General features: G+C 37.6%; 1 protein-coding gene across 12 annotated transcripts in view; it reads left to right on the forward strand.

Moving 5' to 3' along the window:
* Positions 1 to 20933, forward strand: part of RIMS1 (regulating synaptic membrane exocytosis 1) — a 301446-nt gene that overhangs the window by 144158 nt on the left and 136355 nt on the right. For 11 of the 12 annotated variants that reach the window (XM_066315004.1, XM_066315003.1, XM_066314990.1 and 8 more), the window contains 2 exons: positions 47 to 387; positions 2548 to 3419. In XM_066315004.1, the coding sequence (XP_066171101.1) occupies positions 47 to 387; positions 2548 to 3419 (1213 nt within the window). The remainder of the gene's footprint in view (positions 1 to 46; positions 388 to 2547; positions 3420 to 20933) is intronic. The other variant, XM_066314995.1, reaches the window with a different exon arrangement.

Consider the following 20933-nt stretch of genomic DNA (forward strand, 5'->3'; position numbering starts at 1 on the left):
GCCCTGGGAGGTAGCTGCACTGACTCTTCTTGTTGTCTTCAACTAGGTTATGTGGGTATGCAATTTATGTCGAAAGCAACAAGAAATCCTAACGAAATCCGGAGCGTGGTTTTTTGGAAGCGGACCACAGCCCTCACCCAGTCAGGACGGGACGCTGAGTGATACGGCGACCGGCGCCAGCTCGGATGCTCCGAGGGAAAAGAAAGCAAGGCTTCAGGAACGATCGAGGTCACAGACTCCCTTAAGTACAGCAGCTGCCTCGGCACAGGAAATCTCTTCTTCCAGTGTGCAGCCTGACCGTAGGAAAGGAGCAGAAGTGTCGCAGCCAGTAATGGGCCCGGACCAAAAGCAAGCTTCAAGATCTAGAAGTGAACCTCCAAAAGAGAGGTAATGCTTTCTGTCTAGGTAGAGCCTACAATTATAAATGCTGGCTCAGCAGGGCCTTCAGTATGTTTACTACTGTGCAAAAACAACGAGTAAACTGATTTTGCTGACCAGGGAAATATAGATCTTTGCTAACAAATACATTGTCTATTTTGGTCTGAGGAAAAAAATGTATTTTATGGATGTTCCCATATACTTCAATGCATTTAGTGTACAGTTTTAATATAGTATTGTAGCTTACTTTCAACTTTTAAATTTAGACCGGTATTTTAAAGTTATTAAACAAAGTGCAAGACTAGTTTTCTCGAACTTTTAAAGCGACACTCTCCTGAAAAATCCACACCTAAGCAATCAGAACACACACCCTGTGGAATTCTTTCAGATATCCTTATGTTTTTTTATCATCAATGATATTTCCAACTTTATTGTTAAAAATAACACAGTTAAAAGAACTCATTTACAGTGCAAAATTAATTGTTTAAAAATTAATTTACATTGCAAAATAAATTCATGTAGAACAGCAATAGTACCATGTATAACAGCAATAGTACCATTTGCTAGTACCAATAGTACCAGCAAATGAAGAGAGGCTAATGCTATGAAGCAGTTGCTGTTCTTTTGGCTGCTGCCTGGCAGATGGCAGAGCAGTTGAGGAGGGAGCCTCTGACAACAAAACAGGAGTCTGCCATAGAAGATTCTCCAGATTCTGGCCAGAATGGTTGATGATTTCTTTACCCTTAGCTTTTGGAGCTGAAAATGGATGATGAGCAGTGGCTAGTAACTTACTGTGTTGGTGAGATCTGTCTGGGTTTAACTGTATCAAATTCAGGTTAATGTTACTTATATGTATTGTGTAAATGAACACATGATGCCCTCCCCTAATTCTGTTGACTTTTGTCCTCCAACACAGGGAAGGCCCCCAGAGCAGCTGTAACTTTCAGGGCAGCAAAATGCTTTGCATTTCTGCTTTGGTGCCCAAAAGTGGAGATGTTCATATTGTACAAAATTAGTGTTCTTGTCACTGAGAGTTTCAAATGAATTTCCAAGCATTCTGATTGAAGACCATCTATAGTAAGCTCAGGTCCCATTAATTGCCAAAAAACTCAGGAGGAACAGGAGATGGGGGGGGGTGAGGGGTGGGGGGAAAGAGACTTAATGTGGAGCTTAATGTGGCTGATGTCCAACTTTGTTCTTTTTGAGAGTCTGATACGTAATCCAAAGATGTGTTAGTTGTGGAAGGGAAGATTCAGTGCCACAAAACAATGTACTAGTGGCTTTGTCCCAGTGTGCGTTCTTCTCAAGTACACTGTATAGCTGTGTTCATCTTTCTTCAAAATCAATGGATTCGTATGTGAACTGCTAAATGAAAAGGCAACTGGAATGATGAGAGAAATAAAAATACCCATCATATGGGAATTTTATGATTATTTGGCTTGCTTATTTTCCCAAAGCAGAATATGAAAGAAAAAAAAAAAATCATGCAGCCTCATTATGTATTGTTTTGTACTTATGTCTGCATAGAAAAATAAACTTCTCATCCTTTTATTGCTGTGGAAAGGAATGCCATTAATTTATCTCAAGGAATCAATTTGCTTTCCTTTACATGCTTATGAAATGGGCACTTATTTTTAGAGTTTCAAGAAGATAAACCAAACTAGTTTAAATATAATTTCCAGATATTTTATAGTTTGAATTTTTTTATATCTATATTGCTTCTTTCTGTAATATTACTGTGGTAGACACTCCATTTGGTGGGATTTATGTCTATGCTGTCAGGGCACTTGAAGCGAATTGTGTGGTTAATCTGTAACTCTCATGACTACCGCCTGAAAACTGGAGAACATACTTCAGCACTCTGTCATAATGCTGCAGTTACTACAAAGACAACTCTGGGTATTCTTACTTACGTGGGTAAATTATCTCTGTCCATGCCAATATATATTTTTTATTTTACTCATTAATTGGACCATTCATAATTTATGTTTTTGTGGACTCTGGAAGTTGTTTGCTATTGGAAAATAAGTTGGAAGTAGTATTAGATTTCTAATTTGTGTGATGGATTCAGTATTTTCTGTTTTGCCATAGCTTGCCCTGGTTTTGAATTTGTTTTCCATAATTGTACACAAGTAATTTTTCATATTACTGTACTCCTTTTCATTGTAGGAAGAAGGCAGTGTTGGTTTCTGACCAGAATGGCAAAGGTGTAAAGAGTGAGCGTAAGCGTGTGCCAAAATCCTCACTTCCAAAAGAAGGACCAACAGATGACAGGGAGCGCAAAGAGCGGCATGAAGGTAGAAGGCTGGAGAAAGGCAAGTCACAGGATTACCCAGACTTGCCAGAGAAACTTGAGGAAGGCAAAGTGCCTGATGATGAAAAACAAAGGAAGGAAGATGAATATCATACCCGTTACAGGAGTGACCCCAATCTGGCAAGATATCCTGTAAAACCACACCCTGAGGAGCAGCAGATGCGCATGCACGCCAAAGTTTCTAAAGCACGGCACGAGAGAAGACACAGTGATGTAGCTTTGCCACACACAGAAATGGAGGAAGCGGAGGTACCTGAGAATAAATTAGGAAAACGCTCACAATTACAGGGAACTCAGGACAGAAAATCTCTTGTGGAAACTCAGAGGTCGTACTCTATAGACAGAACAGGTGATGTAAGAATTTCTGTTTCTAAACAATTAACTAATCATAGCCCACCAACTCCCAGGCATAGTCCAGTTCCTATAGAACACGTAGAATACAAGAACCACGATTCCTTTATAAAACAGAGCCGCCTTGATCCTAGCTCTGCTATTCTCATGCGAAAAGCAAAGCGGGAGAAAATGGAGACCATGCTAAGGAATGATTCCCTTAGCTCTGACCAGTCGGAATCAGTGCGGCCATCCCCTCCAAAGCCTCATAGAGCAAAAAGAGGCGGAAAGAAAAGGCAGATGTCAGTTAGTAGCTCAGAGGAAGAAGGGGCATCAACACCAGAATATACTAGCTGTGAAGATGTGGAGATAGAAAGTGAAAGTGTCAGTGAAAAAGGTAAGGACTTTTCTGTATATTATGCACATGGCCATGATTTGGGGAAAAAAAAAAATCTGTATTTTTCTCTCTCTTTTCCTCTTTTTAATCATACACTTTTTCCCCCTTGCCTGTCTTTTTTTGCCAACTGAGAAGTGTCTTATACCTGGTTAATTTGGTTTACAATGTTTCCTTTTGCATTCTTAGATGAGGTGGTTACAGGTAGCATCAGCTGATGAGTTTCCTTTTCATTCTCTTCCCTCTTTTTCACCTGGAACTGACAGAATTCAAGGGTTCTAGTCTACTCTCTTGATGATATCTGTACTCCTTTGGTCATTACTTCATTCTTTTGTCTGTACGTAGAACAGTTTTCTGTGGATGGATTGAAATGAAAAGTGAGTTCTGTAACAATCAGAGGAGACCATTATAAAGCATCAAAAGATATGCAGATTTTGACTACATTTAATAAAATATCAAAAATCTGCCAGAGTTCTTTCTTACTAAGGACGTATAGATATGGGGCAAAGGGAATGTTATGTAGAAAAGAAATAAGAATTGACAAAGTTGTTGTCTAGATTAATTTTCTCTCGAGCTAAGAAGTATGTTTAAAATCTGTTATTTTAGTTTGTCTTCATCTGTTGATGATAACACTGACTAGCAAGGAGTAAGTTGTAGCACATTGTGTGCTTTTAAACAAAGCTTTTCTTCCAGCTGAAGTAGTTAATCAAATTTAGGAATGGTGAACAGATAAAATAAGCATTGTCAGAAAAGACTGGGGCAGAATTTAGTGACAGTCTTATAATCCTACTTTGTCTTTAGGTGACTGTACAGTGAGCTGAAAACTTTCTGTGTCTTTGGAAGTAGCTTTTAGCTCCTTAGTTTAACTATCTGTGTTTGTACCTTGAAAGTTTCTTGCTGGTATTCATAATGAAAATGCCAAAGGCTTGTCTGCATTGCCTTTTAGTTTTTGGCTCTGTTTCCTGACATGTCTGTTATTCATATAAGCTACCCTGTCTGTCTGTCTTTATCTGATGTTGTGGTCTCCTAGCATCACCTCAAGCTCCAGGAGTACATAGCAAAGATAGCAGATTTCACTCCTATACCATCTGGATAACTGCTTGTTTTAACTTTCTAAGCATGAGCTTTTCCATTTTAAATATGGAAACTTGCTTTTCTGCTCATTTTTAAGGAGGAATGGTGATCATACTCTGAAATTTTATTCCTGATTCCACTCAAACAAACAAACAAAAAATCTCACTTATTAGACTGAATTTTGTCAAATACTGTGATGTATCACACATATTTGTACAGTCTCCATCCTTGGACATGCTCAAAACCCAGATGAAGAAGGTCCTGAGCAATCTGCTCTGCTGACACAACTTTTGAGGGGAGTGTTTGAACTAGGGACTCACAGAGGTCCCTTCCAGTCTCAACTATTCTGTCTTTCTAAGACACCACATCTCTTTCCCTTATTTTGTGGCAATATTTTAAGCTGACATTTAGATTTCTGTAATTTTCTCTGACTCCATCTGTTGGTAGTAGTCAGTAATATAGTATTTCTTTTCCATCTTTGTCTTTTGCTTTCATTACGTTTATCAGTTTGAGGTGACTTATGAAGTAGACAGAATTTCCTCTAATGAGTGTAGTTTATTCTTAGGAAGTAACTGAAAGGCTGTTATGTAAGTCAAGTCCAGGCTGCAAGTTACTGATACTGATATAATTGTGTTGATATAGTTTGTGTTATAATAGTCTTTCGTGAGTAAAATCTTTCAGTAGCTGCTTTCAGGCTCAGCTTCTGACCAGTTCCCCGGTGTATTTTTAAAACATTAAGGCTTGGATTTTTTTTTCCTTTAGTGTTAGGAATTCCAGAGAATTTCAGATGTTAGTAAAGGCTTATGTTCTCAATGACTGAATCAAGTTCTTGGTTACCTCCTAGACGCATGTTTAGGGTCCCCCTTTACAGAGTGAAGACCTTGGTTTGTATCATATTAGAGTGCTAGCTCACTGTATTTGAATAAAAATTATTGATAGGAGTATGTTAGGGACCTGTCTGACCACTGACCTCCACATAAGTGATTTACATTTTTGAGCATTCCTTGGGACTTTGTATCTAATTATCAGCATAAATATATATGTGTGCATGTGTGTATGGAGAGGTATTCAATGCATTAATTACAGAGGTATATTTATTAATTTAATAGCTCTGATATTTAGCCCTTTTTTTTTTCCCTGATTTTCAATATGAGTTTTCCATAACAAAGATTATAAATGGAAAGCCTTTGAAGATGGGGCTATATAGCCCATAAAGAAGCGATAGGAAATGTGAATACAAATGAGAAAGCAAAAGCATTTTTGATAGTAAAGTATCCAATTATTTTTGCAGTTACATTTTCATCAGTACTTGAAATACTCTGGAGTATTTAATAAAAATAGATGGAAAGACAGGAGATTTTATTACCTAAGAAAATATTTTAGAAATCCCCCAGCACTCTAAAAGAATATATATACTACAGTAATAAAAGGATTTAGCTTTAAAGAAATATGTATATATATAAATAATTCTAAAATGCTTCTATTATAACCGTGGCCATAATCCCATTCTTTGGAATTTAACAGCATTGTTACGAGCCGAATTTCACTAGAATTTATTCATTTCTTTCCTTGTAACTTGGGAGAGATACTGCACAGGTTCAAAGTTACAGTGCTTTACTTTATAAGCCCAGGAGGGTCTGGAATCCATCCTCTCTTATCTAAATGTCAGCTCAGTCAGAAACCTGGTGCCAAAGTAATATACATGGAGCTAGAAACTTTGAATGGACCTATGAAAAAAACCTCAAGACCTCAAAATTAATATTTGCATTTGGTGAGTGCCAATATGAAATGATCTGCAACTAAGTAATAAAGATGTACTATTTTCAGTTCTGCGTTGAACAAATAAAATAGAAGTTTCTGTGAGAAACAGCTTACAGAGATGTTTAAAAGCAAACGATGCCCCAGAGAAAGATACAGTACAGGTAGAACAGATAAGACTGTATTAAAAATCAATAGCCAAAAATATCATATGAAGCAGATACTGTGCACATGTTATGTGTTAACATTTGCATTTCCTAGAAATAGAGTAGTATTGCATTGCCCCAATCTTCTGAGCCCAAAAGACCTTCAAAGAAAGCAACCTAATTTAGCTACTAAATCCCCTGGTATTTACTGTAACCATTTAATATGTATTTCCTCAAAATTATTCAGAAAATTATGCATAAACACTGGGAGATAATTTCTTTCCAAAAAATAAATTTCTTTTGCAATCCACCAGGATTTTTCTTCTTTACTGGAGGATCCAAAGATATATGACAAATTGCTTCATGTTGGAATAAATCTAGAGAAAGAGCTCTTTACAGTGTCCAAAAAAATGAATGTATGTCATCTCAAGTTCTTATTAAATTCTCTACACCTTTTACAGGATGCTAGAGATTGCTGATAATTTTAATTCCATTACCATTATTAATGAGGCTGAAGAACTCCTTTTTTTGAGATCTCTAATAATTGAAAAATAGGTGGACTCAGTTTCCAGTGATGTCTGGCAAGGTGAAAGAAATCCTTGTAGAAGGCATAAATTACATTCATACTTGATTCAAACACAAGCTAGAATAACATAAACCAGACTATTAAAAATTAAATGCAGACCTCATTTTAAAAGTAACAGTTTCTGTCTACTGCTGTCCAGTGAAGAATGCAAACTGTATTTGGTGTAAGTTTGAAAAAAGGCGTTTTCTTTGAAGTTGAAAAATAAGAATTTGGGTAGAACTACTGATTTGTGTCCAGATGGGCTATATAAAAGTTATTATATCCATTGGTGGATATAAGAGACTCTCCAGAATTTGTCGTGCAACCTTTGAAACTGGAAGATAAAGTATGGTTGGAAACTGGATCAATGTTGAGGAGGTGCTGCTCCAGTACTTTTATGTAAATTCATATGCTAATGATTTTATGTTTTGCATACTTATTGTTTATATTTGCCTAAATGTGTATTTTGTTCACACACTTTAGGCTTGGTATTATGACTAATACTCACAAATTGGTAGTAAAATGTTGAAAACCTGAGTAAAACTCACTGAGCATACGTGCTAATGGATTTATTTGGGAGTGAGGAGAGCATGATAGAATTGGTGCCTTCTTTGAAAAACAAACTCCTGAAATGGCTTTCTGTTTTCTTTCAGAGAAGATGTGATTTTTTTTCATTCATAATGCCTTTCTTGCGGTGCTTTGAGGAACAGGGCAATCCAATTTAAATTAATTTAATTCTTATGACATTAATTCTTGGTTAGAAAATGTTATGGGCAGCGATCTTGCTGTTTTCTTGGTTTATTCCCAGGTGTGAAGCAAGAGGAGAGGACGTGGAGGTCATGAGCAGAAAGGGATGCTGTGGTTTGCTGACAAATTTGTCAGTGCCGGCTCAGCTCCAAGAGGAAAGGATCTGGCCCCTTTCTCCATCCTTTTCTGCTGTTTCCAGGGTCACTTTGGGTACTTGTGCTTGGAGATACTCCCAGGGGAAGGAGAGAATAAATTACATCCTTGCCCCAGTGATTAGTTCTGGGCTCTGTAAGCATTGTTGACACGGGAAGTAGCTTGGGTGCTAAAAGAGAAACCACAGTAGGGCCTATGAAGGAACCAAAAGAAAACATCAGGAAAGGGCTGTAGAGAAGAAGAGGCTGGTTTGAGATGTTTTTAGTTAAACTTAATGACTGAGGTTTTTTCAGTCTGGAATGTAGGCAAGTCAAATTGTACTGTAACATCTGCTAGCAAATTTTAACATCTGTTTGTGTGGAGAGTTGGGCATGGAGTTTTAAAACTGGAGCAGAATTTGTTTAAAAGTGAGACTGAGATTTAACTTAGTGTAAAATAAAACACCCTTCCTCGGAAGATTGCTGGGTTTTAGGAATTAGTTCAAATTTATCTTCTAGTCCTTGTGCAGTAATTTAGACCTACATCTGATTCAGATTTTAATGGAAATATTATTTAAAATTATTCTAGTTTCAGAGTTTTGTTCATTGCTAACATTTTTCAATGTTATCAGTATTCATTGCTTTTGAGCAGCTGAAATTATTTACAGTGCTTGTGGAGCTGTAAATAAGTGCTCATTAAATTAGAATTGGGCTGTAAAAAGTCTGGTTTGTGTATATGAAATTATTTTAAGTACATGCATATACAAGTGAGATGAGCTGAACATGAGTGGGGGAAAAAAGTCAAATTGATTCCAAGATATCCTGTGTTTCAGAGAAATATGCAACCATATAAGTGAGGCTGTCATAGAAAATACCTGGCTGAATTTTCCTCTAAAATCCTCACACAGCCCTTTTTCTAGTTTACCTTAAGAGGATTGTGAGCATTCTGGAGGAAGTTCAGAGGAAAGAGCAAAGTTTCACCAAGGGGTCTAAACATGCTAAATCAGGAGAGATGGGATGGATTGTGGTTGAATAGTTTAGGAAAGAAATGGGTGTGAAAAAAGAAAAACAGAAAGAACTAGCTAGAGGGAGAGAGGTTGAGTGAGTTCTCCTCTCTTCCCCTGGAAGGCTGACTTACTGCTAGGAAGGTTGAAGCTTGCTGCCAGAAACCGTGTTAACCCTGAGGGCAGATAAGCAAAGTTAAGGAAAACTGTAATCATAATTTCTTACTCAGTTGAAGTGGATGATTCCTGAAAATAAAAAAAATTTTCTTCAGAGCCTGCACTGAGATTGCTCTATACTGCTGCTGCTGCTGTTCCTGTGGCAGGATGTGGTCTAAGTTGGGAACATCTGGGGCTAAATTCACAGTAGCCCTATCTGTACCTTATTCTTTTTTAAGAAGATAGCCTGTAAGCCATTTCCAGTACAAATTTGCAAAATAATATGATTTTTGAAAAGGAAAGAAGAAATGCAGCTTTTGACTTATCAAGATTATGTCCCAAACTGCTAAGTCTTGATTTCTTTCATATCTATGACAGTTGCCAAGACCTTATGTTTTGTTACTATTAATATGCCCTGTCTTCTGGGTTGCTTGATTTTTCACAAGTTCATGATTTTATTGGTTGGTGGTTCTTTGTCACTTACCTTTCTTCTGCACATCTAATTCATGAAAAAGCAACAAATTTGCCCTGATAGTAATTTTTCCTGTCAGAGAAGTAATAAGATGTAGGAATAAGACGATTATTTTCATTACAGAAGGGCAGATACTGAAGCATGGATGGATTGGAATCTTACATTCAAAACACTTAACGTTTGACATCAGGGTACCTTTACTTTCAGGAGCTATCAGAGTGTTCAAACTTGTAGAGGAAACAAGAAGTTCTATAGACTTCTCATGAAAGATTAATTCTCAAGAATGTTCATTTTTCCGTACACAAACCATTGCAAGTAGTAGGCATGAGAATGTGAGCGTGAGCTCTGGGCCATGGAGCACTTTTAAAAAGTCTAACAGGGAGATGAAAAAGCTTTTGAAAAGCTTGCCCTAATTTTAGCTGCTGAGCAATACTTTTTAAAGCGCTGCTGTGAAGTTAACTGGACTTAAAACTCAGTAACTTGATACATGGCATGGTGTTATAGCCAGAGGTTGATTCTTTCCTGCACTTCTGCTATTCAGTATTTTTTATATGCATGTATTTTTTGTATACCATAAAAGTTATGTGAACTGCTACTCAGCATTTACTATTACTCTTTTGATCTAAGAACTTAGAGAAAATGATGAAATGTGAAAGGTGAATCAAACTGAGATTGGTAATGCGGCATAACTGGATGGTCTGTGCAGTGCACTGAAGGATGAGTTTAGGTCTTGGAACTGAAATCCAAACCTTTGCATTTTCCCACCTGTGTGGGAAATCTGTCCCACTTTGGGTGAAAAAATAAAGCCTATGAAAGAAAAAGGTAAATTAATTATTGGCTTCTAGAACAATACATGCACTGTTAATGATTTGAATTTTTGTTAATTATAGAGTTATCTAGGAACAAACATCTGATTTTGTTATTTTCTGAAGATGTTCAGTCTTCCGATCTTCAGTCTGTGTCCTTTTCCTAGTGTATTTATTCTGATTAGCCTATTGGATCCAAACTTAAGATTATACTGTGAGATCTTAAGTATTATTGGTTAGTACTTTGTGCTAATATTTTTCTGATACTTTTCTATATATATTTTTAGTGTACAATAACACACCTAATTGCTGTAATACACAGGAACCATTACAGTTTCTTTCTTTAAGCATTACTTTGAGTAGATAGACTGGTCTATATGAGTTTTCTAAAATATGTACGCTGACAAATACCTCTAGGAAAAACTTGATTGTGTCAGAAGGAAAGTCAATAATTATGAGCTGCCTGTTTCCTTTGAATAAATATGCATGGTTTCATCCTGTTCCTTTGCAATTTGAATGTCCCCCTGAAAATTGTTTTCCCATATTTGCTCATGTGTTTTCATATTCTTCTGGTGGTTTCTTTGTTCCTTCTTCCTCCTGTACAACATGTGGGCTTCAAAATCAGGGATTCTCGATCTGCACTTTGTAATCTCCTAAGCTGATTCTTACTTCTTTTTCTCCTGTGATGCCAAGCACAATGTGTCATGGTTTCAAATATGCCCACCCCATTGGTGATATTTACTGACTGGTAAATGAAAGAGCCATTCTTTGACTTTTTTGGCCAAGTAATGAATTGCAGCATGTTCTTGAACTCCTCAAGAGAAGGGTGTATGGAAGTTGTCTCTTAGGGTTTATTCTTGGCCTGTGTCCTGCCTAGTAGTAAACAGAGAGTGGACCAGGACACAGCTGTTCCAGGGATTACTCTAAAGGCACAGTATGAATGACAACCCATTAGGCACTGGCTGGCACAGTGGTATAAGTTGTAGTCGCTTGTTCCTTGTTTATTTGTCTGCTGTTTTATTGCCTTGCATTTAAATTGCAAGTTCAGTGGAGCCCAGATTTTTTTTTTTTAATGATTATACATTGCCTAATTTTGTGAGATTTCAGTACATGACTGAGAATCCAACTTGCCTTGATGATAATAGATTAGAATGGTTATTTAGTGCAAAGACGTATTATTGCTAAGTACCATTTTGGTCCATTTGTCAGCATCCAGCAGAATTTCAGGTTATGTTCTAGTGTCCTCTGACATGCTTGCATTCTCTCAGAGAGCTGCAGGTTGCCTCCATGAGCCTAGATGCCTCTTTTCACTACATACTAATTTGCTGCTAATCAGCTAAATTACCCTTTTATTTGGTTTCCTTGTCAGGTATCAAAGTGGTTCATGTATGTATACTATGTATGTTTCTGGGCTTACAAGTATTGTGAAACTCTTTTCTTTCTTTTTTTAGACCTCATAGCCTTTTCCATCCTTTGGGTTGGTGTCTTTTCCGTTTGTTTTTGATTATTTTCGGTTTTGGGGCCTTTTTCCAATGGCGTTGTGGGGTTTTGTTTTGACTTCGTTAATTTGATCGTTTTACTGATGGAGCCACTAAAAGGTACAACAATGTGATATCTGAGTGCATTGAACCTTTCTACCCTTTTCAGTTTTTACACCATCGTCCCCTGCCGCCCCTCTGTATTTTTAAGACCTTAACATAATGATTCTGATAACTGATCAGGTTTGTTTTCTGGTCCAAAAAAAGACTCTTTTAAGGTTTGAATTCAAAGGGAGACAGGGGTTTTGTTTTGCCATTCAGCTTGAAGATATATAAGGACAGGGAAGAGTTTTACAGTTCTATTTTCAGTGTGATATGTGTTTTTGTCTTTCCTGCATAAATTTGCTGTGAGAATAGAAAGCCTGCAAGAATGACACGTGCAGAGTGTAATATGCAACAGTGATTTTGGGCTGGCTAAGGCATGTAGCAGACAACCAGGACCTACATACTGCTGATCCAAAATGCTGTTAGTCAGTTCACCATTCCCTTTGTAGATACCCAGCTGCTCTAGATGTTAAAAGTAGAATTTGTAACTTTTTTGGGTATTCCGGCACTTTAAATCTCTACATTTTTGCATGTCTAATGTCTTAACAATACCTCTCTTATGCATGAGTGCCTCAGTGCATAGTCTTGACTGACTGCAAAAATTGTATATGAAGAGCTTTGTAATTGTTAAACAGCTTCAGCCTTTTTTTGAAAGAGAGTGGAAGCCTTGGAAATACTGTGATGATATGCAGTAAATGCATGCTCACATCAGTAATGTTTAAACCCTCAATATCAAATATTTTATTGCACATTCTTTTAGGCCATGAGGGATCTTCTAATAAAACATTTTTTTAGAATAAATTCTTTCTACATTTTCTTCCTGTCTATAAACATGACCTTTTATATTTTAAAAAAGAAAATATCAGCATTCTTTACCTTGTGACCTGTGTCTTTGCTGTGCCTTATATGAAAATTGAACCAAGTCTAACTTGCTTAGTTGACAGATGTGTATTGTATGCTTCATTTGGGCCATAATTAGCATGGGATTATTTTGCAAAGTTGAATGCAGAGCTGCAGAGAATTTAAGGATGTATTTAAATTCTGCTACGCAGAGGTTTGGATTGCATATTAGGTCCTAGCTTAAGAGGTATGGTATTAGCTGGGGGAACTGTGTGAGGTAAAGGAATAATGAGGTAAATAATCAATAATAAAATTATTATATTTATAGAATGGCTTGGATTGGAAGGGACCTTAAAGATCATCTGTCATGGGCAGGGATCCACCCACTAGACCAGGTTGCGCAATATCCCATCCAACCTACCCCTGAGCACCTTAAAGGGTGGGGCATTCATAGCTTCTCTGGGCAGCCTGTTCCAGTGCCTCACTACTCTCTGAGTAAAGAATTTCTTTTTAACATCTGATCTTACATCTCTTCTCTTCTAGTTGGAAACTATTCCTCCTTGTCCTACCATTATCTGCCTGCTTAAAAAGTCACTCTCCCCCTATTTTATATTCCTTGACTACCTCTCAGGCATGTGTAATACAAGATAAAACATTTTCAGACATGCAGCAACATGTACATCGTAATTTCTAGAATTTAAAAGTTCCAGTATTTGTAACCTAGTCCTAAATTTTGGAATTCTTCCCTCTGCAGTATGAGCTTCAATTCTCGTTAGCTATTCTCAAAATGACTGTTGGAAAAAAAAAAAAAAGTTCTATATAAAGCAACTTCTTTTACTAGTTTTCTAAAGACCCCAAGTTCTCAGCATTTTTTAGAATTTTCATGGAATAGATTTGTGTAGAGTTCAGGGCACATGCTTCTTTCTTCCTCTAAAATTCTGTGGGTGCTCTAGATCTGCTTACGAGTTGTCAGTTGCAGAGTAGAAGTCACTTGCTGAATCAGAGGTGAGCTTTGAAATTTACTTCTTGTAGTAACAAGTCACTTTATGTATTTTAACAGTTAGCTTGTTACTAATTTTGTTGTTTTAGGGAAAACATAGGTACCTTTTCACTGGAAATGTAAACTCAAATATAAATGTAACTTGCTATAAATTCAGTTAATAAAACTTTGCTAGTTTCAATAAAGTTTATTAACTAAATACAAGAAATCAGCTAATACATAGAAATAATCTAAAAATTTAAAATTACATCAAAGGTTAATATAGTTACATTCTAAAAGTAGGTAAAAAAATCTACATTTTTATGCTATGTTATTAAAATGACAAGGTTCTAATAATTTATTTTGTCCTATTGCTCAGAGAAAACAAAAACGCCACACATGGCCCTTTTACATCCATAATGCCACATGTTCTTAAACCATTAAAATTGTGCTTAATGAGCCACTAGATGGAGCAGCCAAATTTTTTTATCAGCCTCTGTGCAAGACAGTTTCTCTCTCAGCACAGAGAGAATCTAGAAATGGAGGCACACTTTACTACGTGAACCAGTAATTTAAAAACCTTTTTCAGATCTGCATTTTTTTCCATAGGCAGATTTACGCTGTCCTATAGCTTTACTGTTACAAATGATGTATGGGATGTATTCTGCATATGGAAATTACACTGATACAACTAGCTCTATCGAAGCAGTTATTAATTTCTTGAATTGAGTCCTATCCTCAGGGAAAAAAACCCACAAATCATAACGAGGAAAAGATAATCTTGTTTGAGGATCATGAGCCAGAATTTCAAAATTTGGGAGGCCCAGAGTTACACATTTACACATGGCTCTTTATGTTTGTGCTTAAGAAATCTTGGTGAAGCTGCATATTCTTTCCCTACTTACCCAAAGTATCATTCCAACCTAATTTTCGAATGCATAAGAAACACTTCTCTAATTGCATAGAATTAGAATTAATCTTTCTTCTTGCATAAGAAACCACATTATCTGGCTCAGGAATGCTGCAGTCAAGTGGGTTCAGGAACAAAAAAGAAAATATACAGTAGTGTATAAGAGAGAAATTGTTTTAATGTAGTTTTAAAGCATTCCTAAGACAAGATTTTTCTGGGAGGTGTACAAGTTTGTGATGTAATATATATCTTTATATGAAATGGAATGTATGTGACTCTCCAGTGAGTCTGTTCCTGTTAAATACTTCAGGGATCCTGATATGTAGTTAGCATGAAATTATCCCAAAAGTGGGGAGTGAATATAAGAGCTATGTGTGAATATAAAATCCTGCAGATTTTTGTTTTATTCTTTGCCTTTGTCATGTCTTTGAAAGTCAGAATGTTCTGCATTAAAGATTGTCAGCAGGTGTCACGAGAGGAAATGTCATTCTGAAGCAGCTGGATACAGTCCTTGAAGTGCCTCAGCTCTGCTCCCAGCCTCTGAGGTGGGAATTTCAGATCCTGGCACTGGTGTCCTGTCAGTTTTGGGTAGAAGTGACACAGCTTTGCAGAACAAGAAGCTCATGCTGTGCAAAGCAGTGCTCCCCAGGTGACTCTCTTTAACCCACGTGCACTTTATACAGTTCTCAGCTGAATTATGAGGTGAGCAAAAACTTCTGCTCTGGCAGTGAATAATAATCAGTGTCATGAGCTGAGGGTTAGTGATAGCCACATTTCTTTCAACTCTACAAGATCCTGGGTCATTCAGAAGTGTAGTGCCAGCTCTTGCCTGTCATGCTCCAAGATGCTACCACAGGAAACTACTGTAAGTTTATATCAAAATACATGGTATGCCAAGGAACTTTGTGTTCTCTACAGGCTCAGATTTTACTTAAAATCTAGTATAAAAGTGACTTGCACTTAGACATAAAATAGAACCTTGCAAAGGGACTCAGAAATACAATTTTAAATAGATGTAGGTTTTCAAAACTTGCTGGTGCTTGCTGTTTCTGCTAGTTTTTGTGTAACACGCTGAACCTTATCAGTGTACTCATACACTTTCAGTTATTTCTGATGGGAGAGGCATTAATGGTTTGCCAGCAGGAGAGTTGTCACTCTCTTTAAGCAGACAGTGTCTGGGGAAGGGCAAAACAGTCCCCTTTGAATGGAACTGGGACTGAATGTTTAGGAAAAAATCTGGTTGTGCTGCTGCTCTTTTCCACAGAAAAGTTGCTCTGAAACCAGTTATAAAACAAGTTGGTTAATTTGTTCCTGTTACTGAGTTTTAATTTTTGCTGCTAAGAAAGTCTTAGGGAATGACTGTTCCTACAAGCCACTGAAACACTTAGGAAGACATAAATTTTTCCAGTGAGCAGTTGTTTTTTTCTTAAACAAATGTACCATTTACATTTTGACTTCTCTTCAAATATATCCTTAAAAATTCTAATATATCAGCATTGTTTCCCTTAAAAAAACAAACTGCAACAACAAATATTGATATTAATTTTAGGCATGTTGCCATCAAAACATCAGTTATCTGTGCTATTGTGGACCTAATCTTACTTTGCCCTAGAAATTTTTTTTAAGGATTAGGGATGAATTTTCTGACAATGCTTAAACAACATGGACACAGTTAAACCCTGCATTTAGATGTGTGGTTCTAGTAATTATTTAATTACAAATCTAGTAATTTTGTTTGTGTGGATGTAACATTTTAAAGTAATAGAAAATCCTGCTTAATAGAGGTCCCTCTAGGAATGGTCTGTATGTATGGTACTGCTGCTTTAATTTTTAGGTTTAAAGCTGACATTTTTTGGAATTTAAGGAACTGGGAGGAATCTGAATTGTAGAAGGGTTCAGAAATTAAACCATATCTACATCCACTTAGGTAGTAGGGAAAAGAAAAGGAAAGAATGTGAGTTAAATTGTCAAAATTATCCTTAAATACAGAAACAAAATAAACTAGTATCATACAAATATCTATTACCCATGGCCGTATAACCTTTCAGCCTATACAGGAATTAGAGCAGAACATGTCTTGAGTTTTACTTTGCAATGGGAGTGGAGAGTTTTTCAAGGGGGAAAACTGTTGTTTTAAGGAATTTTGGTAAGGTTATGTGGCTGAATTAAATATGCTGTAATGACATTGTCACCTTAGGTTGATTCTCCTGTTTTTTGCTGTAGTCCGGGTTTGAATGGAATGCATTTTGCTTGACTTATCTTTTGGCAAGAAAACTCAAGTGCAGGTGAATGCCTGCAGCCTCTTCCTGCAGGCTGAAGGGATTGCAGCAATTTGGTTCTGTCAGGTCAAGCCTGTACTTGAGCATGGCTATCAAAAGTGATGTTGGCATACCCACCCTTCAACCCTTACACTGCATCAGGCAGGGAGGGGACTTTGAGTTTGCATCTTCCATACCCAATATCCACTGTGCTGTGGGGTGTGGGGGTTGGGGCAAATCTGCCTCTGTGGAGACAGCAACAAAACAACTAGAAAGAGTTAAAGTTGGGAACAAAACTAATATTTGGATGCCATTGATAATAAATTGAAAAGTCAGTGCCTGCAGATTGGTGCTCATTTAACTGAAAATATCTGGTTTTGATTAGCAATTGGATAGCTGAGCAAATTGCTTGAATTAGGTTTTAAGATGACCTTTGGCTCTAAAAAGTTTCTGTCTAGCAGACCTTTTATAGATATTATAAGTTAATATGTTACTGCCCTTGTCATGAAAAAAAGTACTCCACAAGATCTTCTTACACACAAAGGTCAATTCATCATCCTATGATGTCAGAGGAAGTCCAGAAATCTGTAAATCTGTAAATCTGACAGTGGCTACCCTGTTAGATTTGCACTGTTCTGTCTTGATTGTCAGTGGATCTGTCTCAGTCAAGGCCAATTATCAAAATGATTTATCTGAAGAATTGCTGACTTTTTTTTTTAGTAGATAAGGTAACTTATCTAGTAAGTTACCTTTAGTAGATAAGGTAACTAAGATAAATGCATTGTAAAATTACTGAATCATGAAGGTTAGATAGCAAAGATCTCAGCCACTGCACCTATGGAATTGAAGGCCCAGCCTAGGTTTTCTAGGGTGAGTGTTCATTTTATCTCTTCCCAGTTTCACTGTCACGATCATCTTCCTCAGGACTCAAGAGCAGTCGAGTCAGTCACAGGGAGAGGAAGGGGAAATGACACATCAGCGGCAGCACAGTACTGGACAATTGACAGGCGAACTTGGAATGCTGGTTACAAAAGCGATAAATAGCAGAGTGTTTCTTTACTGGCTCTTTCAGACCTGTGTGCTTGAAGGGGTTCCTCTCCCTTGATTGTGCAGAAATGCGCTTCCAGTCTGCTGCAAAATGGTGGGTGATGATGTGTAAAACTCCCCTGGAGGACCTTTAGAAGCAATGTGGTCAAGCCCTTACTCTGCGATGCCGGTGGAAGGCACACCACAGGCTCCTCCCAGTGTGTGCTTTTGCCTGGTGTTATTCAGATGGACCAAGTTACTTCACTTTCATTTTGAATTGATTGGCTTGGATCAAGGTTTGAATTGAAAGCTGTGGAGCAACAACAGCATAACATTGATTTAGCCCAAGCTAAATAAAAGACCAATCTTACTAGCTTCAGCATATTACTCTATTGGTGTGACAACCTGACTTCTGCTTTGGTGTTTTTTAATTTTTTTTTATTATCTGGCTAGGAATATAAACAGAATATGCTCGTGCCTGAAAGGAAAGGAATTTTGATGAGCTCTAACAAGTTTGATGTGTGTTTAAGGGCAGATATTCCTTTAAGGAGCTATATGTATTTTTTTACCAGAGGTTCTAAACTTCTTGGTTTTTTTCAGTAGTTACAAAAAATTTCACAATTGGTGCTATGTCAATCTATAACACCTTCTTCGGAAGCATGTGAATATATGTATTTGTATATTTATGTATAGAAGTCTTCCTCTGGTAAATGGTCAAACATTTTCTTTGCAAAGTTGTAACTATTTTGCTAAAGAATCTGGAAAAGAGACTGAAAAATATTCAGTCTCTTCACTGGGTGATGCTTCACTGAAGAGAAGATGTACTCATACTGCAAGTGTTTTAATTAGCCCAGTTTTAGCTAAACACTGCACTGAAGCCTATCTGAAGCAAGTTTTTTCTAATGAGTTTAATTCTGGATGCAAAGCCAAAGACTACTTCAAGTTTTCGATGATATCAGCAGAGCTTTTTGTGGTCTGGAGTGCTGCTAGCAGAGAAGAGGAAAGCCTTGTTTCTTCCCCATACATCTTTGTTCTGGTCCTTTTTTATGTGTGTAACATTTTTCCACCAGTCAAACTCCAGTCCTTTGTCCATCACTTGAGTCAAGTGGTTAGGTCAGTCTTCCACCCACTTGACATTTCACTAGTCAATCCATAGCTCTCTGATTTGGCTGGAAAGATATTGAAAGACTTAGGAAGGTTGGAAGCTGTGCTACAGTTACATCAAACAATGTCTGCTGTCCCCTTGCCTGCAGATCCAGAAACCATACTGGTCAGGCAAGATTTGCCCTTGGGAAAGCTATGCAGGTGATTCCCAGCCACGTTCTTGGCCTTCATGTGCTGGGGACTGCATTCCAGAAGGATTTGTTCCATAACCATCTCAGTATGTATTTTCCCAGGTCCTTTCCTTGCCCTGCTTGTAGAAGTGTGGTATGGGCTTGTCTAGTCCCTGTTCATCTCCCACAATAGCCAAAACCTTTTGAAGCAGATCAGGCAGGGCTGCAGTGCAAAACGTCACATACAATACCTAATATTGTATCTAAGTTGAATAGATAGAATAAATGGAATAAATAAATAGAGTATCTTCCCCAATGTAACTTGGCTTTGAGGTCTGAAGACTGTAATTCAGATCTTTTTTGTCATTTCTCTGATTTTCTAATTTAAATTCGAATTTTAAGCACAGGTGTTTCTTTACTTGAATTGCTGTTTTTGTGCTACAGAATTAAGCTTGGGACCATTCTCTGACTTTCCTCTTTCCAAAAAAGTGTTGTGAAACTTTTGGTTTGGAAGACAGTTGCATTTTGACCCAGGCATAAAGCTGAACAGTATGTTTAATGCTTGGATTTTTTTATCTTAAAACTTGAATAATGGCAGAGTTGTGTGAGATTGAACAATCTCATGCTTGTCTAATGGTCTTAGAAATTTTTATAACTGCAGGAGTATCTCAGGCAGATTAAGATCTAGACCAACTATTAGCAGGAAGAGTATGATGGGCAAAAATATGGTGGTCAGTATCTAACTATCTGATCTGTAGTGTAACATGCCTCAGAAGACAGTGGCAATAAAATTACTTGCAAGGGTAAAAACCTGCAGAGTTTATAAAGGCTGTCCTGTGCAAAGTTTGGAAGTGTGTTATAACTTATGCATTTTTACTAGGAAAATGGACTGATGTCCAGTTTTACACTTATTTTCCTAGTGCCTTGATACTATTAATGGATGTGAAAGTAAATAGACCCACTATTAGCACTTCATTCTTACGCAGTCAGATATGAGCCTTTGGGGCAGACAGAAAGGCTCGATGTGTCTAGGGCTGGGAGGAATGAAATCCAACCTTAGGGATGAGCAGTGGATGCTGGAGCTGGTGGTACTGTTCTTTTCTGCAAAATGCCCTCTCTGGCCTCAGAACATTCTTCTGTTGCTCCTCTCTTCCCTTATTTTCAGCAAATACTTGCAGTCACCTCTGCCATGTGAGGCTGTTAGGCTGGGCTATTTAAGCATGACTTGGGCAGAGCTCATGGCTGGGGGTAGCAGTGGCTAAAATGGGCATTGAGAGCTGCCTGCTGGAGGAGCAGGGAGGGGTTATCACATAGGGGAGTGGGAGACAGCAACAGCTTTAGCAACACCATGAGGCACAAATGACATTTCTAAATGTGTTTGGAAAAACAGTTCATTTTTTTTCACAGGTACATGCATGCCATGGGAATGACAGGAACACTTGAAATAAGTCAGAAGATAAGCCCCGTATCATACAGTCTCACTTACAAATTCTGAGGTTGTAGCAAGCAAGAATTTTTCATCTGTTGATTTGTGTTATGACAAAATCCCCTGCCTTGTTTAGTATGTGCAGTCAGGTGAGGTGAGGTGAGTGTTCAGGACCCAGGTATGCTGTGTTCTGAAGTGATGCAAAGCCCTCAATGCCTGCCGTGGCAGAAGAGGAGGTCATTCTTCAAGGAGTAATGCAGAAGGGTCAGTGGATGTGCTGTGGAAGCATCAGGCATTTGGCATTCTCAGTCTTCTGTTTCTCTTGCAAGAAATGTTTCTGACTTTAGGAGAAAGCTGGGTGT

The sequence above is a fragment of the Sylvia atricapilla genome, chromosome 3, assembly GCF_009819655.1.
Source record: "Sylvia atricapilla isolate bSylAtr1 chromosome 3, bSylAtr1.pri, whole genome shotgun sequence".
NCBI lineage: Eukaryota > Metazoa > Chordata > Aves > Passeriformes > Sylviidae > Sylvia > Sylvia atricapilla.